Source organism: Anolis carolinensis, unplaced genomic scaffold, assembly GCF_035594765.1.
Source record: "Anolis carolinensis isolate JA03-04 unplaced genomic scaffold, rAnoCar3.1.pri scaffold_9, whole genome shotgun sequence".
NCBI lineage: Eukaryota > Metazoa > Chordata > Lepidosauria > Squamata > Dactyloidae > Anolis > Anolis carolinensis.
The window spans coordinates 26,371,432-26,392,259 of record NW_026943820.1 but is presented as its reverse complement, the minus strand read 5'-3'; the positions used below and the strand labels follow the sequence as shown (position 1 = coordinate 26,392,259).

The window sequence follows — 20,828 nt, the reverse complement described above, 5'->3', positions numbered from 1 at the left end:
TTATTAGTATTCAGGTTTCCAGCAATATTGTCAAGTTAAATCAGAAAAAATGGTGTTCAGCCTAAATGCATTTTTAAACATTACATGAAATAAACCACAAACTTGTAAAATCATGAATTTAAAAGATATTAGATGCCAACAACTTTCAAACTACTGTGGAGAAGCTTCATTTTCTGTTTGGTTGCTATAACAAAAGCAGTCATTGTTTAATCAAACTTCCTGTTCTGAATGGGAGTTTTAGATGCCTGTCTAGCCTCTGATATGTACATAGACTCGCTCAAAAAAACCTTGACTCTCAGTTTGCAAGACCTGCGTAGGGCTGTTTATAACAGGATGACTTCGGACATCTTTTTTTCAAAACATTCACGTAAATCAAAGCTGACATGACAGCAACTCACAACTTGTTCTCAACATTTGGGGCTGTGAAACATGGTGCTGCTACTGTTCTGTGCTTGTTTGTTTTGGCTCTACTTATGTATGTATTTGGCCAGGTCTTTTATTCTTTTTCTTGCAAGTTCTAAGAGGTGTAAATTCTTTTGATAAATAGCATCAGAACAGTTTTAATAAACTCATTGTATTCTTTAAAATTAAAACTCTCAAGACATGAGTGCCTTAAATTCAATATATAGAATGTGTTGTCGAAGGCTTTCATGGCCGTAATTACTGGGTTGCTGTGAGTTTTCCAGGCTGTATGACCATGTTCCAAAAGCTTCTTTTCCTGACATTTCGCCTTCATCTATGTCAGGCATCCTCAGAGGTGAGGTTCTAAGGTCTGAGAGATTAGCTGTTGCTCTGTAGATATGAAGTGCTAACAATTTACTTTCCAGTTGTTATAAGAGGTATGTAATCTGCATAAACAGTGTATGCATTCTCTTATTTCAGGTTTACTTAAAAGCACCTATGATTCTTAATGGTGTTTGTGTTATCTGGAAAGGCTGGATAGATCTCCAAAGATTGGATGGCATGGGCTGCTTAGAATTTGATGAAGAACGAGCACAGGTAAGGCACTTTTAAATGTAGATCTTATTTGTGTATTAGATTCTGAAGTTGTACATAGTATGTGCTTTATAAGGCAGGAGCAGAGAGATCCTGGAAAAAGTAACTGTAAACACAGACAACACCTGTCTTTATTCATTAAAAAAAGAAGACAGTAGATAGTGCCAAGATCTTTCTTATGTTTTTATGCATTTCTTATTTGTTTGTATTTACTGGGGCTTGTATTTTGTCTTTGTGATGATGATGATGATGATGTTTACCTGTCTCTCTCATGGCTCCTCTCATCAGATTTTGGCTTTGCTATGGGGTGGAATGTAATAGGATCCCGAAAGATGCGAGTTATGCCCGCAATCCAAAATTTTCAAAGGTGGATGATACAGGTCTTTCAGATCCTTGCAGTGGCCAGTTAGTGTTGATGTCTAAAAGCAATAAATTACTAACTGATAATTTTAAAATGTTTAAAAGCAATGTTTTTGGGTTGGAAAGATTAGCCATTTACAAGAAACATTGCCCAGAGAATGCCCGACTGTATTTACTCAGTCTTCGAGGAGGCTCTTTCCATGTCTCCCAACTTCCTAATGCCCTGAAAGATCTCTCCAGCTACTACAAAGATAACCACCTGAAGCCTAACTCTGCCAAGATACAAGTATGTGCTTTCCACCTACATAACCATGAAGCCAACAAGAAATTGAAAGTTATCTGGGAAGGCCAAAAATTCAAACACTGTTTCCATCCTAAATATCTTGGTGTCACCTTAGATCAAACACTAACACTTAGGAAACACTGCACAAACAACAAGCACAAAGTAGCTGCATGCAATAACATCCTGCAGAAACTTACTGGCTACGCATGGGGTGCAGACCCAAAATTAATCTGAACATCAGCCCTGACCTGACTTACTCAGCTGCTGAGTATGCCTGTCCTGTTTGGCACAAGTCTGTCCACGGGAAGCAGGTGAACATAGGGGTAGATTTCCACTCACTTCTTGTTGTCTCACCCCTGTTTGTAACAAAGAGTTGTATGCAAGTTGGATGTTTGTGACCCTGGGACTGCCTGTACTTTGCTTAAAATATGTCTGATATACATAAAGTTGGCATAAATAAGATCCCAACAGTTACATTATTAATTAATCTTTTAAAATAGGATCAAAGATTGCTTGTTTATTTGCTCATGGCTTTATGAGCATCTGTGTCTTTTTTTTTCCTTACGTTAAGAAATTAATTTTCTGCTTCTTTCCCCTCCCATAAGATATATTTTATATACCCATACAAAAAATGCCAAGGAGACCCTGATTTTCTACTTAAAAGGACATCTTCATAAGGCAGATTTGTCTATTGCCCTTCAGTGCATATTGCTGAGGACTTAGTTGGTGTTTATAGATTGACAGATGTTTGTATTAAACTAAGCAAGGCCACAGGGGGAACTCTTTCACATCAATTCACAAAATAGCTGCAAGGTATAGGAAGTGCCCAAGGCAAAAAAGGCAATTTGACATTCTCTCACTTCAGACATTTTATTTAAAATTCAATGTACTTCGTGTATTAAAAGGTATCTGGCTTCTATGGAAGAGGACTTCTTTTGTGCCTGAACTTGTTAGGAAAGCCCAGCTGTTAAAAAGATACCATCACATTAGAGCTAGTGTTTTGCACTTTTGACTTTTGGAGCTTGAAGGATTTCATCAAAATAAAAGTAAGAAAAAGAGTGACCAAACCAAACAAAAAAGATTATGTTCTTGTTGCAATAGGTTCCAGCAGAATCACACTTTGTACAGAAAATATTCTGTACCCAAGTGGAATTTTTCTGGTTCCTTTTGAAACCAAAATGACATTTTTTGTATTTGCTCAGTATAAGCCACTCAACTGAGAAACTGGCTTCTTATAAACTTTTAGGAATTAATCTTCTGAAAACCTTATGGTGGATGATACTCATATTTTAATGCTAACCTCAGATTTTATTCTCTGGATTTCACAGAAAGGCATGAGAAATTTTCCTAATATACTAATATTTAAAACTTTTTCATCCTGGATTTCAAGAACCACTGTTGCTTATATTTAGTGCACAATAGGAAGTCAGTTCTGCAGAAATGGTAGTTTATTTGGAAATAATATACAACTTGGGATAGCATTTCTAGACTTGCCCCATTTGTACTGTTTATTAGTGCATTTCACATTCGAAACAAATTATGCTGATATTCGAGATTTAAATGTGGTGTTGCTATCCCTTAGCCCAACAATATATTGACATTTGCAATATGTCATTGTCGGATAAGTAATATAGATATTTATAGGGAGAGAAGGGGTGGTCCTGAGCATGACTGCACAAGTTTGGATAGATACCCTATCCAAAATTTGTCTGCAAGCTAAGAAAGACAGGACTTCCATAGAATCCACATGTGGTTGTTGCAAATGCTATGGCCATATTATGTAATAAACAAGAATTATGTTATACAATATACAGAAAATTGTCTATTTTACATTGATACACTAACACGAAATACTATACACACACACACACACACACACACACACACACACACACATGCCTTTATCCAAAGCTAGAGCCACTTTGAGTTCCATTTTCTGGAATACAATATGTGACAAAATTTGAAAAAAAATGTTCCTGATTTAAAAAGTGTTAGTTCCTCTTTAATTGTGCAGCACTTTACTTTAACTTATTACATAAAATTTGATTAAGTTGACCCAAACTTTGTTGTTTGGTTTCGTATGCTGCTATGGCCTCAGGGCTAATCAATAAAATTTATTTACTTATTTATTTTGAAAGTAGTTGTTATACTCCAGAAACTTAGTTTTTGTGGATGCCATTTTTAACCTTTCATATGCCATTTCTAACCTTTTGTGCAGACCACAACAACAACGTTTTTGTAGTTTAATAAACTTGTTCCTTGTTTTTATGATAGAGCCAATTAGGAAATGGCATTTATAACCCACACACAAAAATCGTGCTACATAGCGATATAAATCCAGTCAATAAATATGGTTGCATCAAGCAACTACTGTGTGATACAAATGGAAAATAAAGCTGCTTCTTGCCTGACGTTGTGCTTCTGCTCGATAGCAGGAAGACGCACTGGCACAACAGGCCTTTGAAGAAGCACGAAGAAGAACTCGTGAATTCGAAGACAGAGACAGGTCTCATCGGGAGGAAATGGAGGTGAGAGTTTCACAGCTGCTGTCAGTTACTGGTTAGTACTCTATCAAAATCTAGATTTTTTTCAATATCTCAATGTCTAAAGCATGTTGTTTAAATCTGATGTTTTATCTGAATGTTACAGTTTAAAATAATTCCTGTTTGAATTAAAAGTGCCACGTGAATACATTAATAATTCAGTTTTGTTCCCTACTAATTCAATATTGTAATAGGGAGTTGCTGATCCAGTGGTTCCTAATCCAATTAGATATTTCAATTTAACTTGATTCAATCTAACATCATTACCTTTTGCTGTCCACTCAGGCATAATTTAGTCACAATGCCCTATGTCACTGTCTTCTACATCAGTAGCTACAGATGGTAGATTTATGCACTTAAGTGTGTTATACATTATTTAGTAAGAAAGCTAATTTTTATCATAATTGGCTATGTTTTAGAACACTAGTCTTTTATTATTAGTTGAAGCAGTTGTGATAGAGTAGCCAATGCTGGCTGTAATATTCCGGAGACATAATCTTGTGTGGGTTACTGTGAATTTTCTGGGTGAAAAGGTATTATTAGGTCAGAAACAGAAGGGACAGATGTGCCATTAAAACATCTTCAAGACAGGGTTGCTGTGAGTTTTCCAGACTGGCCATGTTCCAGAAGCATTCTCTCCTGGCGTTTCACCCACATTTATGACAGGCATCTTCAGAGGTTGTGAGGTTTGTTGGAAACTAGGCAAGTGGGATTTATATATCTGTGGAATGTCCAGGGTGGGAGCAAGTGTGAATGTAGCAGTTGATTATCTTATTAGCATTGAATAGCCTTGCAGCTTCAAAGCTTGGCTCCTTCCTTCCTGGGGCATCCTTTGTTGGGAGGTGTTAGCTGGCTCTGATTGTGTCTTCTCTGGAATTCCCCTGTTTTCTGAGTGTTGTTTTTTATTTACTGTCCTGATTTTAGAATTATTTAATACTGGTGGCCAGATTTTGTTCATTTTCATGGTTTCCTCCTTTCTGTTGAAATTGTCCACATGCTTGTGGATTTCAGTGGCTTCTCAGTGTAGTCTGACATGGTAGTTGTCAGAGTGGTCCAGCATTTCTGTGTTCTGAAATAACAGGCCATGTCCAGGTTACCTAGTTTCCAACAGATTTCACAACCTCTGAGGATGTCTGCCATAGATGTGGGTGAAACGTCAGGAGAGAATGCTTCTGGAACATGGCCAGACAGCCCAGAAAATTCATAGCAACCCAGTGATTGCCTTGAAACCCTTCGACAACACAAAATCTTGTGTAATCAACAAAGTGATGGTAATACTTGCAGACTCAGCCAATATTTATTTTCCCGTCTCTCCATTCGTTATTTTGTCTATTTTTAAAACTAATGTTGACTGTGAAATATATGAAGAGGGAACTATATCTAATTTCAGTTTCAGTTCTGTTTTCATAGAAAAAAGATATTGAACATATTGTTGTGTTGAACTGAACAAAAAAAGCCTCTTACATTTTGCAGCACACAGTCATCACACTCATATGCTTGAAGGCTGGGGTGATGGCGACTGAAAGTTTCATTGTTAGAAATTTATACCTTGTTTCTGCAAAGTCGGCATAAAACTTTTTTTGAAAACATGCATAGCTTAAATCACTTTAATAGATACCACATTTGAGCTCAAATAAAAAGGGAGAAACCCTTGCAATACTTGGTCTGCCCCAATCCAAAAAGAGGCGCCAGCTCTTTGGAAACATTCAGCCAAAGCTTTGCAGCATATGAAAATGATCACAGAATTTATTCTTTATTTATATAACGTCTTGCCTAGAAGAGATGTTCCTTTATTTCATAATACAACTGTGCAGCTTTTTTAAACTCTCAGAAGCTCGTAGATCATGCATTGGTATAAAAACCCCTTACAGAAAGCATTTACTTACAGTTTATTCTCAGTATTCATACTCTCGGTTTTTATCAGAGTTAAGGGATAAGTATAAGGGAACAAAGTAGGCCAGAAGTATGGTAACTGCAATGATAATGTCACTGCTGTTAAAAAATCAGATTGTGCTTTTTACAAGTTAAAAATTTCACAAATAAAATGAGTTGTAAAGCAAGACCAAGTTGAAATAAGTAGCTTTTCTACAAAGCAGGATATTAATGAACATAAGACTAGCATATGTTTACTTCAAAGGGGATAAAACACATGCAAAACCAGAAATATAAATAGCATATGGAAAGGAGATAAAAACACATTGGGTTGCTGTGAGTTTTCCGGGCTGTATGGCCATGTTCCAGAAGCTTCCTGCCTGGGGGCATCCTTTGTTGGGAGGTGTTAGCTGGCCCTGATTGTTTTCTATCTGGAATTCTTCTGTCATCTGGGTGTTGTTCGTTATTTACTGAATGGGGCGATTTCTTTATTTATGAATGGGGTAATTAGGAAACCATGAAAATGAACAAAATCTGGCTCCCAATATTTTATTAAAAAACTCTAAAATCAGGACAACAAATACAGAACCACCCAGAATCAGAATATTTCACTGGAAGGAACTGGCAAAACTACCTCTGAGTAATCCTTGGCTAACAAAACCTAAGACATGGATCGCCATAAGACAGCAGGCAAATTGAAGGCATATACATGCAGACCCAGCAGCAGCAAAGCAAATAAGAATTTGTAAGAAATACAGCATGGCATATAGAAAATATAAGGATGAATGAGGCAATTAGAGTTGAATGGTTGGAACACAAGAGAACAATTACTAAATCAAAGGACAGCTGAAAATTTAGAGGAAAGAGGATCGGGTGCTACTGTAGCCAGAATTAGGATGTAGCTGTCTATAGAAGGGATGGATGTTGCACCCAATGGGGCAACATCTGGAAAGGGTCATCTGAGAGATTTCGTTTTAGTCTGGGTAGCCAAATGTCTCTTCCTGCTTTGAAGGCTGCACTGTTGAAGTCTGCTTTAGAGTCATAATTGCTTTCACAACAAAAAGCTAATATGTAGATAGTTGTTAGTTTTTTAAAAATGTACAATATATATTTGAGTGTAAGCTGACCTGAATATAAGCCGAGGCACATAATTTTACCACAAAAAAACTGAAAAACTTACTGGCTCGAGTATAAGCCGAGGGTGGGAAATGCAGCAGCTACTGGTAAATTTCCAAATAAAAATAGATACCAATAAAATTACATTAATTGAGGCATCGGTAGGTTAAATGTTTTTGAATATTTGCTGTATTTTAAAGAAAAGCAGTAAACTAGCTCTGTAAATGGAAAGGTAGGATCAACAAAAACAATATGGTATTAACAATAACATATGATGATAATAATAATAATAAAAACTTCATTTGTATCCCGCCCTATCTCCCCATGGAGACTCAGGCCGGCTTCCAACATAGTAACAGGCAAACATTCAATGCTTATATAAACAGTGTAGAGCTAGATATCCATCTACAATTATATATAGTAATTTCACACATGCATTTCCCCTGAAATGTTTGCAAATCCTCCCCCTCTATGTGTATTTCCCTTCTGCAATATTTGCAAGCCCTGTATATATTCATATCTGTCTAGACATGTCTATATTTATATTTGTGTGTGCATTTCCCCTCTGTAATATTTGCAAGCCCCATATATCTATATTCATATATATCTAGACATCTCTCTCAGTATATATAATTATATCTATATAGGATTGGCAGGGGCTTGTAAACTTGTGAGAGGAAAATTCATATATAAAAATAATGTATACATATAGATACAGATATACAGATACATTGAAATCTCTAGATGTTTGTATGTATGTAGGATTTGCAAAGACCTGCAAACATATCAGGGCAAAATTGATATATAAAATTAATATATATAGATAGATACAGATATATAGGTACATAGGGATTGCAAAGGCTTGCAGAGGGAAATGACTATATATCTGTAGGAGAGATTAACAATTACTTCAGGAGAAAATGCTTTTATAAGATTAATGGATATATATATTTTCTTCTTCCTGACTTGCAAGGGCTTCTCTTCTTTTCCTTTCCCATTTCAAAACATTCCCTTGGTTAAGAGTGAGCAAGGCTTTGAAAAAGAAAACACGCTGTTCAGGGAGGGAAAGAGGAGAGAGAAATATATTGCAAGCAATGGCCTCCAAGCTCAGCTGCCTGGCTTGACCCCATTATAAACCCAGAGAGACTTTTTCAGCTCAAAAAACACAGCTTATCTTCAAGTATATACGGTACATTGTTTTACAACTCATACTAACACATTAATCTCAGCGTAAATCAGATCCCAAGGCAAGACGCTCAATTTTAAAGTCTAAAATAATGGAATTTAAACCCGTCTTGTCAATTTGAAAGTATCATAAATTGCCATAGATAAACCAGCTTTGATTTTCGCGCCACTAAGAATGAGACCCGTATACACTCCCTGCTAAAAGAACAGTGAGGTTGTATAGCTCACTAACAACCGCCCACCAACAATCCTAATCTCACAGACACAGAAATGGATACCAGATACAGTCTGCAGATCCAGACGGAAATTAAATGATGCCAATTGATTGTAAAATCAAAACTTATATTTTTCTGCAAGTAGCATTACATTCTGCTGCTTTGCTGTGCTGCTACAGAAATCCCTAATATATGGTCCCTAAACCCAAGTTCAATCTTCAGCCAAAGGTTTGCATTTCAAAAACAGTAAAGATTTAGATGTTATTCTTCATGTTTGTCCGTACTGTAGTAACTAGGATATAGCAAAATGATCCAGACAAGAACATCAAAAAGACAGTGAATTAGATGCACTGATGTCACAGACAAAAGATTGCCAGGGTGCTTGCCAGTAATTTTGTAGTAGCTCTGTCTCACCACAGCTACTTCCACATAATGGGAACTCGGAGAAAAATGGTGTTCCATGTGGTTGGAAGGCCATAAATGTGCCTCACATGAATGTTCCAAAAACATTGCCCGTGCTTCTGTAATTTCAGTTCTTAATTGAAGAAATAGGACTCGAAATGGCTGTTGGAGCAATAGCTAGAGGAAAAGAGCAGGCTTTTAAGTTGTATAGCCTGGAGGGTAAAAGGGCGGAGGAGAGAGAAAGCCATTTCAGGTGTAAATACCAGGAAAGAAATTATATGCATGTTCTAAGATGCTGAAATGGCCACTTCAATCATGTTGATGGCCTTTCCAAAAAGTAATATGAAACGTCCGTTTCTTGACAACCTGAATCAGAATCCCCTCACATTGCATCTCTGTGTATCTGTCGCAGAAATCCTAGCTTCCTCCATTAGGAAAAAGGTGCTTTCAGTTGAAAAAGAGTGGTTTCATAGGCCGGTAGAGATGCTATAAATATATAATTACTATTGATCACTGTCAGTTAGCATCTTGCTGTTACTCAGCCCCTTTCTAACCTGCATTGACAGAAAGAGGAGCATCTATTACAGTATTGCTTGACTTGCAAAAGAGGTGGTTCTCTGTAGAGCATGAGGCATTGATTCTGTGCAAGCACAACACGTTGTTATGGGCATTAGGTGGCATTTTTGTAATGGACCACATGCTGACGAATGGCATCTGCCACGTTGTGCTGATTCTTGCCAAATGCATTTGGGTTGTTTGCAGATTTAATCCATTTGTGAGCTACCTTTCAAGAGCATAATCTTCTATTTATATAATATAAAACAATGGAAATACATATGAATAAAAAATTGACATAAAGAATTTTAAATAAAACCAGGTACAATGTGGTAATATCAGAGTATTCTGAAATATCACAACAAAAAAGCCAAAGAGAGCAGGTGACTTATTAAAATTATTTTAAAAGCAAGCCTCAATAAGGTCATGTATGCATCTGTTAAGAAGGGAATGTCATAGAGTTGTGTCCACCATATAGAAGATCTTGGATATAATGTCCATCGTCTTCAATAGAAACAAATTCCAACATATTCAGGCAATAGTGGCAGTAAGTGAAGTCAAAAAGGTATCTGGTTCACTGTATTAAAATAATTTGTTTCCCATAATTTATTTGTTTGAACTGGTTTTTTAAGCATCTCTCCAATACAGCAAAACAGCTTTGTGAATAGTTCGAGAAGCATTCTCTCCTGATATTTCACCCACATCTATGGCAGACATCCTCAGAGGTTGTGAGATCTGTTGGAAACTAGGCAAGTGGGGTTTATATATCTGTAGAATAATGTCCAGGGTAGGAGAAAAGAACTCTTGCCCTTTTGCAATTGGCCACCATGATTAGCATTGAATGGCCTTGCAGCTTCCTGCCTGGGAGGTGTTAACTGTCCACAAGCATGTGGGCAATATCAATAGAAAGGAGGAAACCATGAAAACGAACAAAATCTGGCTACCAGTATTAAAAAAAACCTCTGAAGTCAGGAGAGTAAATAAAGAACAACACTCAGAAAACGGGAATTCCAGACAGAAAACAATCAGGGGTAGTTCACACCATGCAACAACGGACTCCCCCAGGCAGGAAGTAGCCAGGCTTTGAAGCTGCAAGGCTTTTCAGTGCTAATAAAGGTGATTAATTGCAACATTCACACTTGCCTCCAACATACAAGAGTTCTTTCTCCCACCCTGGGCATTTCGCAGATATAAAAACTTTACTTCACTAGTTTCCAACAGATCTCACAACCGTTGAGGATACCTGCCATAGATGTAGCTGAAACGTTAGGAAATAATGCTTCTGGAACATGGCTATACAGCCCTGACAACTCACATCAACCCATTTTATATTGTATATAAGACTTTAAAAATGGGCCAGGATTGTCAGCTACAGTATCTCTAAATTTGGGGTTTGGATGTCATTAGAAATGTTCTTTTTGTCTTGCTTTTGTCTTGCTTCTGTTCTAGACATGTCAACCCCATCCTTTTTATCCCTATATCTTTTCCTGTGTTAATTCAGGCAAGAAGGCAACAAGACCCTAGTCCTGGCTCAAACCTGGGAAGCGGCGATGATCTCAAGCTACGCTAAGAGACATGACACAGCCATGCTTTTTCCACTTGGCAAATGACGGAATTAACAAGACCAGAAACTGTGATAACTGGGTATATACTATCATCGATTCCCCAACCTGCGGCAGCCGATCTATCACCTCCTGCCATGGTTTGCACTATGTTGATGTTGCATTACCTATGTTTTGGTTCCTTAAGCATGTCACCAGTGGGAATTTGAGATTCTTGTTTTTCTATGCAAGCTTATTTTGTTGGCACTATTTTAGTGAAGAAAGAATTTATGCAGCTATATATATATTAAGGAAAAAGTTCCTCGACTGGTAATACTTGCTCATTTCAGACTAGATCGAAACGTTGCAGATTAAAGGGGTGTGTGTGTGTGAGTGTGTGTGTGTGTGTGAGTGACATTTTTGAAACCAAAACTTTCTAAACTAATTTTTATATGGGATTTTGGATTTATTTTTTATTTCTTTGTTCATAGTGTTCCTGCTTTTAGACATGCGTTCTTTACAGTCTTTTGCACTTTTTTTGCTCTTAACTTGCAAGACATTTTATCCTTTTCTGCATTGTGCCTCCTAAGAAAAAATCAAGTCGCACAGTATTGCCAAGTTAGAGAAATACTTTCCATACAATCATGTTAAAATTGCTGCTTTAAGTGTTTTTAGGTACTGTCACTTGAGTGGAGATGCAAATTGAGATATTTGAACTTTATTCTGGTTAAAATATGCCCCTTTCTTTGTTCAGGAATGTAAATGAGGTGAAGTAATATGGAAGTATCTGCTTTTGAAAACTCATTCCATCCTTTCTTGCATCTCTGACCATAGTATTTGCTGTATTTTTCGTCCAATAGTATTCAAAGGCTTTCATGGCCAGACTCATTGAGTTGCTGTGAGTTTTCTGGGCTGTGTGACCATGTTCCAGACGCATTCTCTCCTGACGTTTCACCCACATTTATGGCAGGCATCCTCAGAGGTGAGATCTATTAGAAAGTAGGCAAGTGGGGTTTATATATCTGTGGAGTAATGTCCAGGGTGGGAAAAAGAACTCTTGTTTGTTGGAGCCAAGAGTGAATATTGCAATTGTTGAGCTTGATTAGCAGCCAGGCTTTGAAGCTGCCAGACTATTCAATGCTAACCAAGATAGCAAATTGCAACATTTGCAGCAGACAAAAGCTTTTCTCCCACCCTGAACATTCCACAGATATATAAACCTCACTTACCAAGTTTCTAACAGACCTCATAGCCTCTGAGGATGCCTGCCATAGATATGGGAGAAACATCAGGCGAGAATGCTTCTGGAACATATCCATACAGCCCGAAAAACTCACAGCAACCAAATAGTATTCTGTTTTGGGAGAACAAATATCAGTCTAAGGCAGGTGTGGGTAAACTTTTGTTTATAACCCCACATTCATTGAGCAGATGCTCTGGGTTTGTCCATAGTCATCAGCTTCCCTCCCTATTGAAGGAAGACCAGTCCAGCCCTTGTGCAACTGGAGATTGTAGGCAAATTGCACTATTTCTCTTTATGTTCTGTGAAACTAGCCTTTAGCCACTCAATGAAGTCATAGTTCTGATTAGCATTTATTCCTACAGAGCCGGCCAGATAGTTATTGAAAGCTAAAGAACATAGTCATGGTCCCAAAGAGTGTCTTGCTTTGTTTTTAAAACATTTCCTTTCTTTCTCCATTGCTTGCCCCATGGAAAACAATTCAGGTGTCCAAGATTTAACCCCCTCTTCCATGCAGGAAGACACAATCAAAGCACTCCCGACTGATGGCCTAACAGCCTCTGCTTAAAAACCTCCAGAGACAGAAGGAAGCTGCAAAGGACTTTGAGGCAGCATATCCCACTACCTAACAGCTCTTAACCTTCAGGACATTCTTCCTAGTGTTATAATGGAATCTCTTTTCCTGCAATTTGAATCCATTCCTCCATTGTGTCCCAGTCTCTAAAGCAGCAGGAAACTAGCTTGCCGCCTCCTCAGTGCGATCTCTTTACATATATGTAAACATGGTTCCCCAGATATATAAACCCCACTTGCCTAGTTTCCAACACAACCTCTGAGGATGCCTGCCACAGATGCAGGCGAAACGTCAGGAAAGAATGCTTCTGCAACATGGATAACTTATTAGCAACCCAGTGATTCCGGCCATGAAAGCCTTCAACAACGCATCCCTGACACAATTGTTCATACTTGCTGTTGGGAGCTGGGATTCATCATTTTTGCAGGGACACGTTTTCCTTAGCTTTATTTTATGAATTTCAGTTTCCACTTAAAAATGGAAGGTGTTTCTCTGTGTATTTTGTGTTCCCACTCCCAGAAATGTTTTTACGCATGCCGGTGTGAGTAGGAAGCACTCTTTTTATTAGCCGAAACGGTTGCGAATACTTTGAAACTGAAATGTCCATTCATATGACAACTCTTTATCTTCTTTGTTAGATACAATACTCAGATCCGTGTCTTTGTCGCATTTCGTTTTGTTAACTTCATCATTTTGTGTGTGTCGTGTCTCTTTGCAGGCGATGATGGTTCAAAAACAAGGTACTCTAGGGAACAAAATCTCCAGAATAAGTGCTTTTCTGATTCCTACCCTTGTATTCTCAATTAAGTACGGTTTTATCTGATTGATTCAGCTACTGTTTCAAAAGCATGAGTGAACAGATTATACCTTTGCGTCCAAAGTGTTGCTGTCTGCGTGCAAGATTTTTCTTCTTCTTCACTTGAACTGTGCAACTTAATGGCTGGATTCAGGTATAGTCATCTCTTGGTTTAATAAACATGCAGTCACTTCACTTTTCCTTTCAAGCTGGGAGCAAACTAGAAGCCTGTAATCACCATTACTCGCTTCAGACTTTGGGTTTAGGAATCCAACTTGTGTGAATGGATAACTATTGTTTGCCAGATCAAATGAAATTGGAACGGTAGTCAATTTGGATTATCCTAATTTGACTGCTCAGCATGGCTAAGGGAAGAACATAATGGCCGTATTCAGAAGCAAGAAGGATCTTTGGTATGTCATCCTTACAATTGGATTGCCTGAACAAGACCGCTTTGTCTTAATGCTGGCGTTAAGATCAATAGCCCTAACCCTCTGCGAGTTAGTGCAGACCTGTGAAACTTCAACGTTAAGTTATTGATGCGATTTGATTTTTTTTTCATATTTTCTATTTAAACAGAAGTTGCATCATCTTTTGACTTGTCTCTTTTAAGAGTTGCCTTAAGCTTCAAGATTGCTTTTGCTATCCTTCTTCCTGTTATGTTATTCTTACGTTCACAATAAACTTCTGTGTAGTGAAACAACATGGTTGTAAATTCCTTTCCAAGTACTACTGGTCAATACTGAAATATGTTTTGGGATGAAAGGCCTTTCGGCAAAGGCTTCAAAGCCTTTTGGTGGATGATATTATTATTATTATTATTATTATTGACACAATGACATAGTATGACAGCAAACAAGATAGACATGCTGGATTTCGTATCACAAAATCACAAGTCGAACACTTCCCAAGTGTTTAGGACTGTGTGATGTATTTTCGGATGATGCGTGCAGTTCCCAGTCAGGTGGCCTTTTGTAGTTGAGAGATCGTAATTTTGTCAATGTCTATTGTTTCCAAATGCCTGCTGAAATCTTTTGGCATGGCACCCAGTGTGCCAATTACCACCGGGACCACCTGTACTGGTTTCTGCCAGAGTCTTTGAAGTTCGATCTTGAGGTCCTGATAGCGGCTGAGTTTTTCCTGTTCTTTTTCATCAATCCAACTGTCACCTGGTATGGCAACATTATTATTATTATTATTATTATTATTATTATTATTATTATTACCACCACCACCACTACTATTACTACTACTACTACTACTATTTAATACACAAGAAGATTAGTACACAACAAACAAGATCACTGTTGGTTTTTGTATTAGATCATACATTGGACACTTTCCAAGTGTCTAGGACTATGTGATGTATCAGCAAATAATGCGTGCAGCTCTGAATCGGGTGGCCTTTTGCAGCTGACAGATGGTAATTTTGTCAGCGCCAATGTTTTTCAAGTGCTGGCCAATGTCTTTAGGCATTGCATCCAGTATGCTGATCACCACTAGGACCACCTTTACTGGCTTGTGCAATTTGATCTTTAAATCCTCGTATTGCGTAAATTTTTCCAGTTTCTTCTTGTCAATCCTGCTGTTGCCTGGGATTGCAACATCAATAATCCATATAATACTTTGGGGTTTTTTCCATGATCGTAAGGTCAGGAGTCTTATGCTCCAAAATTTGTCAGTCTGCATTCGGAAGTCCCAGAGTAGTTTTACACGCTCATTTTCTGTAACTTTTTCCAGCTTGCATTTTGGTTCCTCCACATGAATCTACAGGCTCCTTTGATTAGATAGAATGTAAAATATTTATTGTATTAAAAGTGTCAAGAGAAGAATTTTTTTCCTAAATTACAATAGTAGTAGTAGTAATAATAATAGTAATAATAATACGCTTTATTTATATTCTGCTTTATCCCCCCAGAGAGATTCAGAGCATGCCAGCATGTCTGCGTGGGGTACTCTTACTTTTTGCCGGCATGTCTGCATGGAGTACCGCCAAGGCAGTACCTATTGATCTACCCGCATACTTTTGAACAGCTAGGTTGGCAGAAGCTAGGGCTAACGGGTAAGAGCTCACCCCAACTCGCAACTTCAAACTGCCAGCCCTCTGGTCAGCAGATTATCTGCAGCTAGCGGTTTAACCCACTATGCTATGAAAGTAAATAGGTAAATCCAGGGAGTTGCGGGTTGGGGAGACACCTTAGAGGAGGCTAAAGACCTTGTGAAGCTACAACTCCCAGGATCCCATAGCATTGAGCCACGGCAGTTAAAGTGGTGTCAAACTGCATTAATTCTACTGTGTAGATGCAGCCTTGTTCACATAATTTGCCTGGGGTCATTTAACGAAATCATGGAAAAATTGACAATTGTGCCAATTTTGGGTTCATAGTCCATGGAAAATGGCAGCCATCCTTAAAGCAAACCCTGAAATCAGACACAAGTCTCACATCTGCAACTGTGAGCTTTCGCTCTGATTTGTGCTCCAGTGCCACACACAAACACTTCCCAATAATAAAGAACGTCAGTTTGTAGCATTGACATGGAGCTCCCATCTATCACAAATGACCTCGAGCTGCTTGTGTTTCCCTTGGGGACCAACCGACTTTTCGCACAACGCTGTTTGTGAAAGATGGTGGTGCTGATCAAACAATGAGAACAGGTAGACTGGCTTTCAAGAAAAAAAGCAGGCGCAGGTGTGTTTTCAACCCTTTTGACAAAGGCCTATTGAAAAGGCTTTCCGTTTATGGAAATGACTTGAGAGAGCCGTGCACACAGCCGCCCTTTATTTTCCTTCTTCCTGCTTGCAATACAATACAAAAGGGCCGTTCCAAAAGGGAGAGGCATGTTTGCATGACTTTCAGGATCAAATAACGAGGAGACACGCTTTTTCTTTGCACGTTAAGAACCACAAGAGTCATGTAGTCCCAGGCACATTAAAGCTGCCTTAAGAGTCCATGATTCAGAATTAGAAGAAGATGCCCACAGTAAGATTTGTTGTCCAAAAATATGACTGCTGCCCATAAATACATTCCGTATTACCTATCTATCCCACATTTAAGAAACTTTGGACAATAGATGGATTAGCACCCTTTAATTAGATTTGGAATGTTTATACAGAAACACAAATTTTCTATTACTTATCCCATATTTTAGAGTCTTTGTCTAATAATAATAATAAACTTGGGAAGTGTTCGACTTGTGATTTTGTGATATGAAATCCAGCATATCTATCTTGTTTGCTGTGTTATAATAAAATAATAATAATTAGTAATAATAATAATCTCTATATCCCACTTTTTTCTCTAACGGGACTCAAAGTGGCTCACAACATCTATACACATAATAAAAGTGATAAACTGATAACTTAGCACACAGAACCCCCATGATCGACAAAAAAAATGCAGGAGGGCTATGGGGAGAATTCACCTTGATTTATAGGAATTATAGTTCACCTACATTTAGAGAGTACTGTGGATGCACACAATGGATTTGCACCAAATTTGGCACACATACTCAATATGCCCAGATTTCAATACTGGTGGATTTAGGGTGGAATTGGCCTTGGCATTTGTTAGTTGTAGGTACTGGGATTTATAGTTCACCTGCAATCAAACTCCACCGATGATGGACCTGAACTTGGCACACACAACCCCCATCACCAACTGAAAATACTGGAGGGATTTGACAGGACTGACCCACCATGGTGGGAGTTGTAGTTCATCTTGCAGCCAGAGAGCACACCGAACTCCACCAATAATGCATCTAGAGCACGTTTGTCCAACATGATAAGTATTGGTAGAGTTTCAGGAGGTTAATCTGGCACGATGTGAGTTGCAGTACACCCACAACCTTATGCATTTAGGAATTGTTAGGACTGTGGGAGTTGGAGTCCAAAACACCTAGAGGGCCGAAGTTTGCCCATGCCTGCTATAGATGAATTGATAAAGTTTCCTCTTCAATTGTCAGTGGAAAGACATTATTGTTAGCACCAATCCGGACTGCAAGAGAACAGCATTTCGTAACTGTGAGGCCCCAGCTTTTCTGACTTTTTACCAGAAAGAAACATACGAGGGTTGAATGAAAAGTAATGCCTCCACCTTCGTAATTCCTCAACCAATGGCAGTCCTGGTCTGCAGCAGGTCCTGGCTTGTTCAGTAGACTCTCCTCTACAGTTCCATTTGGCGGGAAGCCTTAGCATTGAACGGTTGTGTTGTTAAAGTGCGAAGTATGGAACCCTGCGCAGACGGGGAAGCCTTAACATTGAACGGTTGTGTTGTTAAAGTGAAAAGTATGGAACCCTGTGCAGACGGTCAGTCAATGTGACTTAAGCAACGTGCAGTCATTGAATTCTTGACAGCAGAAGGTATCATCCCAAAGGAGATTCATCAGAGAATGCAAGCTGTTTATGGGGATTGTGTTGATGTGAGTCCTGTGCATCGTCGGGCGAGTAAGTTTAAAGACATTGAGGTGGGAACATATGACTTGCGCGACAAAGAGTTGGACGTCCTGTGACAGCAACCACTGAGTTTCACAAGCAAAAGGTTGACAGATTGATTCAGGACGATCATTGTATCACAGAGAGAAATTTCAAGCATAATCTGCATTTTGCAAGAACGTTTGAGTCACATTATTGCTTTGCTTGGCTGTCGGAAGATCTGTGCACGATGGGGACTGTGAGACGCCGGTTGTAGAAACAGAGTGTCGACTTCTTCCGTGACGGCTTCAGAAAACTTGTTCATCATTGGCAGAAATGTATCCAATTGTCTGGTGATTATGTGGAAAGGTGGATTGTGGTAATTAAAGAGCACATTCTAAGGATTATTGCTACATTTGGTTTTATTAAAATATTCTCATCCAAACTGAAGTAATGAAGGTAGAGGCATTACTTTTCATTCAACCCTCGTATTACAAGTCTAGGACAGCACCAGCCCTTTGACTCTGGACTTGAAGTGTTTGGGCAGCTTCCAGCTCTTTCCTTCGTTTCGGTTGTTCCGAAAATGTCCCCATTTTGTGGATTACTCCGAATTTTGCAAATCTCCCTCCAGCGTTATTCAAACATAAACACCCTCTTGTCTGGGAAGGGTTTCCCATGCTGAAGAAAGCGCTGTTTTGCCATGCTTTGCAAAAAAACCCAAAAAAACACCACTGCAGTGGGCAGAAGAATAACAAAGTGGTGTGTGTTTTTCCCCCCACTTTTGCTAGTAGCCCAGTATCACAGCAGCCTTTGGTTCGGAAAGCACATGACTCATTTCCTAAAGCTGTTTTCTCTCCTCTCCCACCAACTTCCCACTCTTATTTTGGGAGAGAGGGTCTAAGCTCTGCTCTGATTTCGGTCATGAAAACAGGCTACTGTGGTTTGCGGAAAAAGTGGGACTAGGGTTTCCAGGAGCAAGAAGAGATGAGATCACATGCAGCTCGTCTTTAATGCAGAACGAAATCTTGAAAGTTGCATCCTGTAGCTATTTACACAGGAGTAAACACGGGCCCCCGGTAGCGCAGTGTGTTAAAGCACTGAGCTGCTGAAGTTGCGGACCGAAAAGTCACAGGTTCAAATCCGGAGAGCGGAGTGAACTCCCGCTGTTAGCCCCAGCTTCTGCCAACTTAGCAGTTTGAAAACATGCAAATATGAGTAGATCAATAGGTACCACTCCAGCATGAAGGTAACAGCGCTCCATGCAGTCATGCCAATGCTCACATTACCATGGAGGTGTCTACGGACAACGCTGGCTCTTTGGCTTAGAAATGGAGATGAGCACCAACCCCCAGAGTCAGACACGACTGGACTTAACGTCAGGGGAAAACTTTTACCTTTACCTCCATCTATAGTATTCTGTTATTATTATTATTATTATTATTATTATTATTATTATTATTATTATTATTATTCCTTTTTCAAGCTGTATGGTCATGTTCCAGTAGCATTCCTTCCTGATGTTTCACCTGCATCTGTGTCTGGCATCTGGAAATGTGGCAAGTAGAGTGTGTGTGTGTATATATATATATATATATATCTGTAGAATAATGTCCAAGGTGGGAGAAAGAACCCTTGTCTATTTGAAGCAAGTGTGAATGCTGCAGTTAGCAAGCTTGAATACTATTGAGTAGTCTTGTAGCTGCAAAACCTAAACAGTGAAGGATTTGCATAGAGATATTTACTTGAGTAAATATCTCTATGCAAATATCTCTATGTATAGAGATATTTACTTGAGTATAAGCCTAGTTTTTCAGGCCTCTTTTTAAGACTGAAAAAGCCCCCCTCAGCTTATACTCGGGTGAGGGTCCTGGTTGGCTTATATTTGGGTCAGCTTATACTCAAGAATATATGGTATATTTATTATTTTTCTCTATTATTATTGGTATTTTTACATTTATTATTTTTCTCTGTTATTGTTGCTACTATTACATTTATTTTACTCTATTTTATTATTATTATTAATACATTTATTATTTCACTCTGATCTTATTATTATTATTACATTTATTATTTTACTCTATTTATTATTACAAGTATTATTTTCCTGTATTTATTATTATTATTATTACATGCATTATTTTACTCTATTATTATTAAAAGGATACATAAGCACATTTACATTGAAGAAGATGAGAAGAATGATTTGATCAGAGTTGGACAGTTTTATCTTAAATTTGAGCTTTAGGCAAATATTCAAAAACATTTAACCTACTGATGCCTCAATTAATGTCATTTTATTGGTATCTATTTTTATTTTTGAAATTTACCATCCTCGGCTTATACTGGAGTCAATGTTTTCCCAGCTTTTTGTGGTAAAAAGGGTTTTCTTATGATAGATGTAGGTTTGCCAGTCCTTTCCTCTGAAATATAGCCTGCAACACCTGGTATTGATAATCTCCCATCCATGTACTAACCAGTGCTGGCCCTGCTTAGCTTCCAAGATCAGGTATGATCTGGTGCCTATTTATGTTTCTTTGGATGGAATGAGAAGACGTTTAAGTTCCGGTTTGAAATATTCAGACTTATGTTTGTTTTAGGAGCGCTGGCCTAAAAACCCATGAATGATGAGAGGGGAAAAATATAATTTTCCTCTAATATTAGAACTTGAGATCATGGGATGCCCAAATGACACAAAATATAATTCTCATGCTCTACCTGCCCTCCTGTGGAACGCTTGGA

General features: G+C 38.4%; 1 protein-coding gene across 2 annotated transcripts in view; it reads left to right on the top strand.

Annotated features, from left to right (window-relative positions):
- Positions 1–14,381, top strand: part of cbfb (core-binding factor subunit beta) — a 29,160-nt gene extending 14,779 nt beyond the window's left edge. Inside the window, exons 4-6 of one of the 2 annotated variants that reach the window (XM_003221590.4) lie at positions 883–999; positions 4,072–4,167; positions 11,029–14,381. In XM_003221590.4, the coding sequence (XP_003221638.1) occupies positions 883–999; positions 4,072–4,167; positions 11,029–11,097 (282 nt within the window). In that variant the 3' untranslated portion in view covers positions 11,098–14,381. Of the gene's footprint in view, positions 1–882; positions 1,000–4,071; positions 4,199–11,028 lie in introns of both variants that reach the window. The other variant, XM_008111740.3, reaches the window with a different exon arrangement.
- Positions 14,382–20,828: the final 6,447 nt, after the last annotated feature.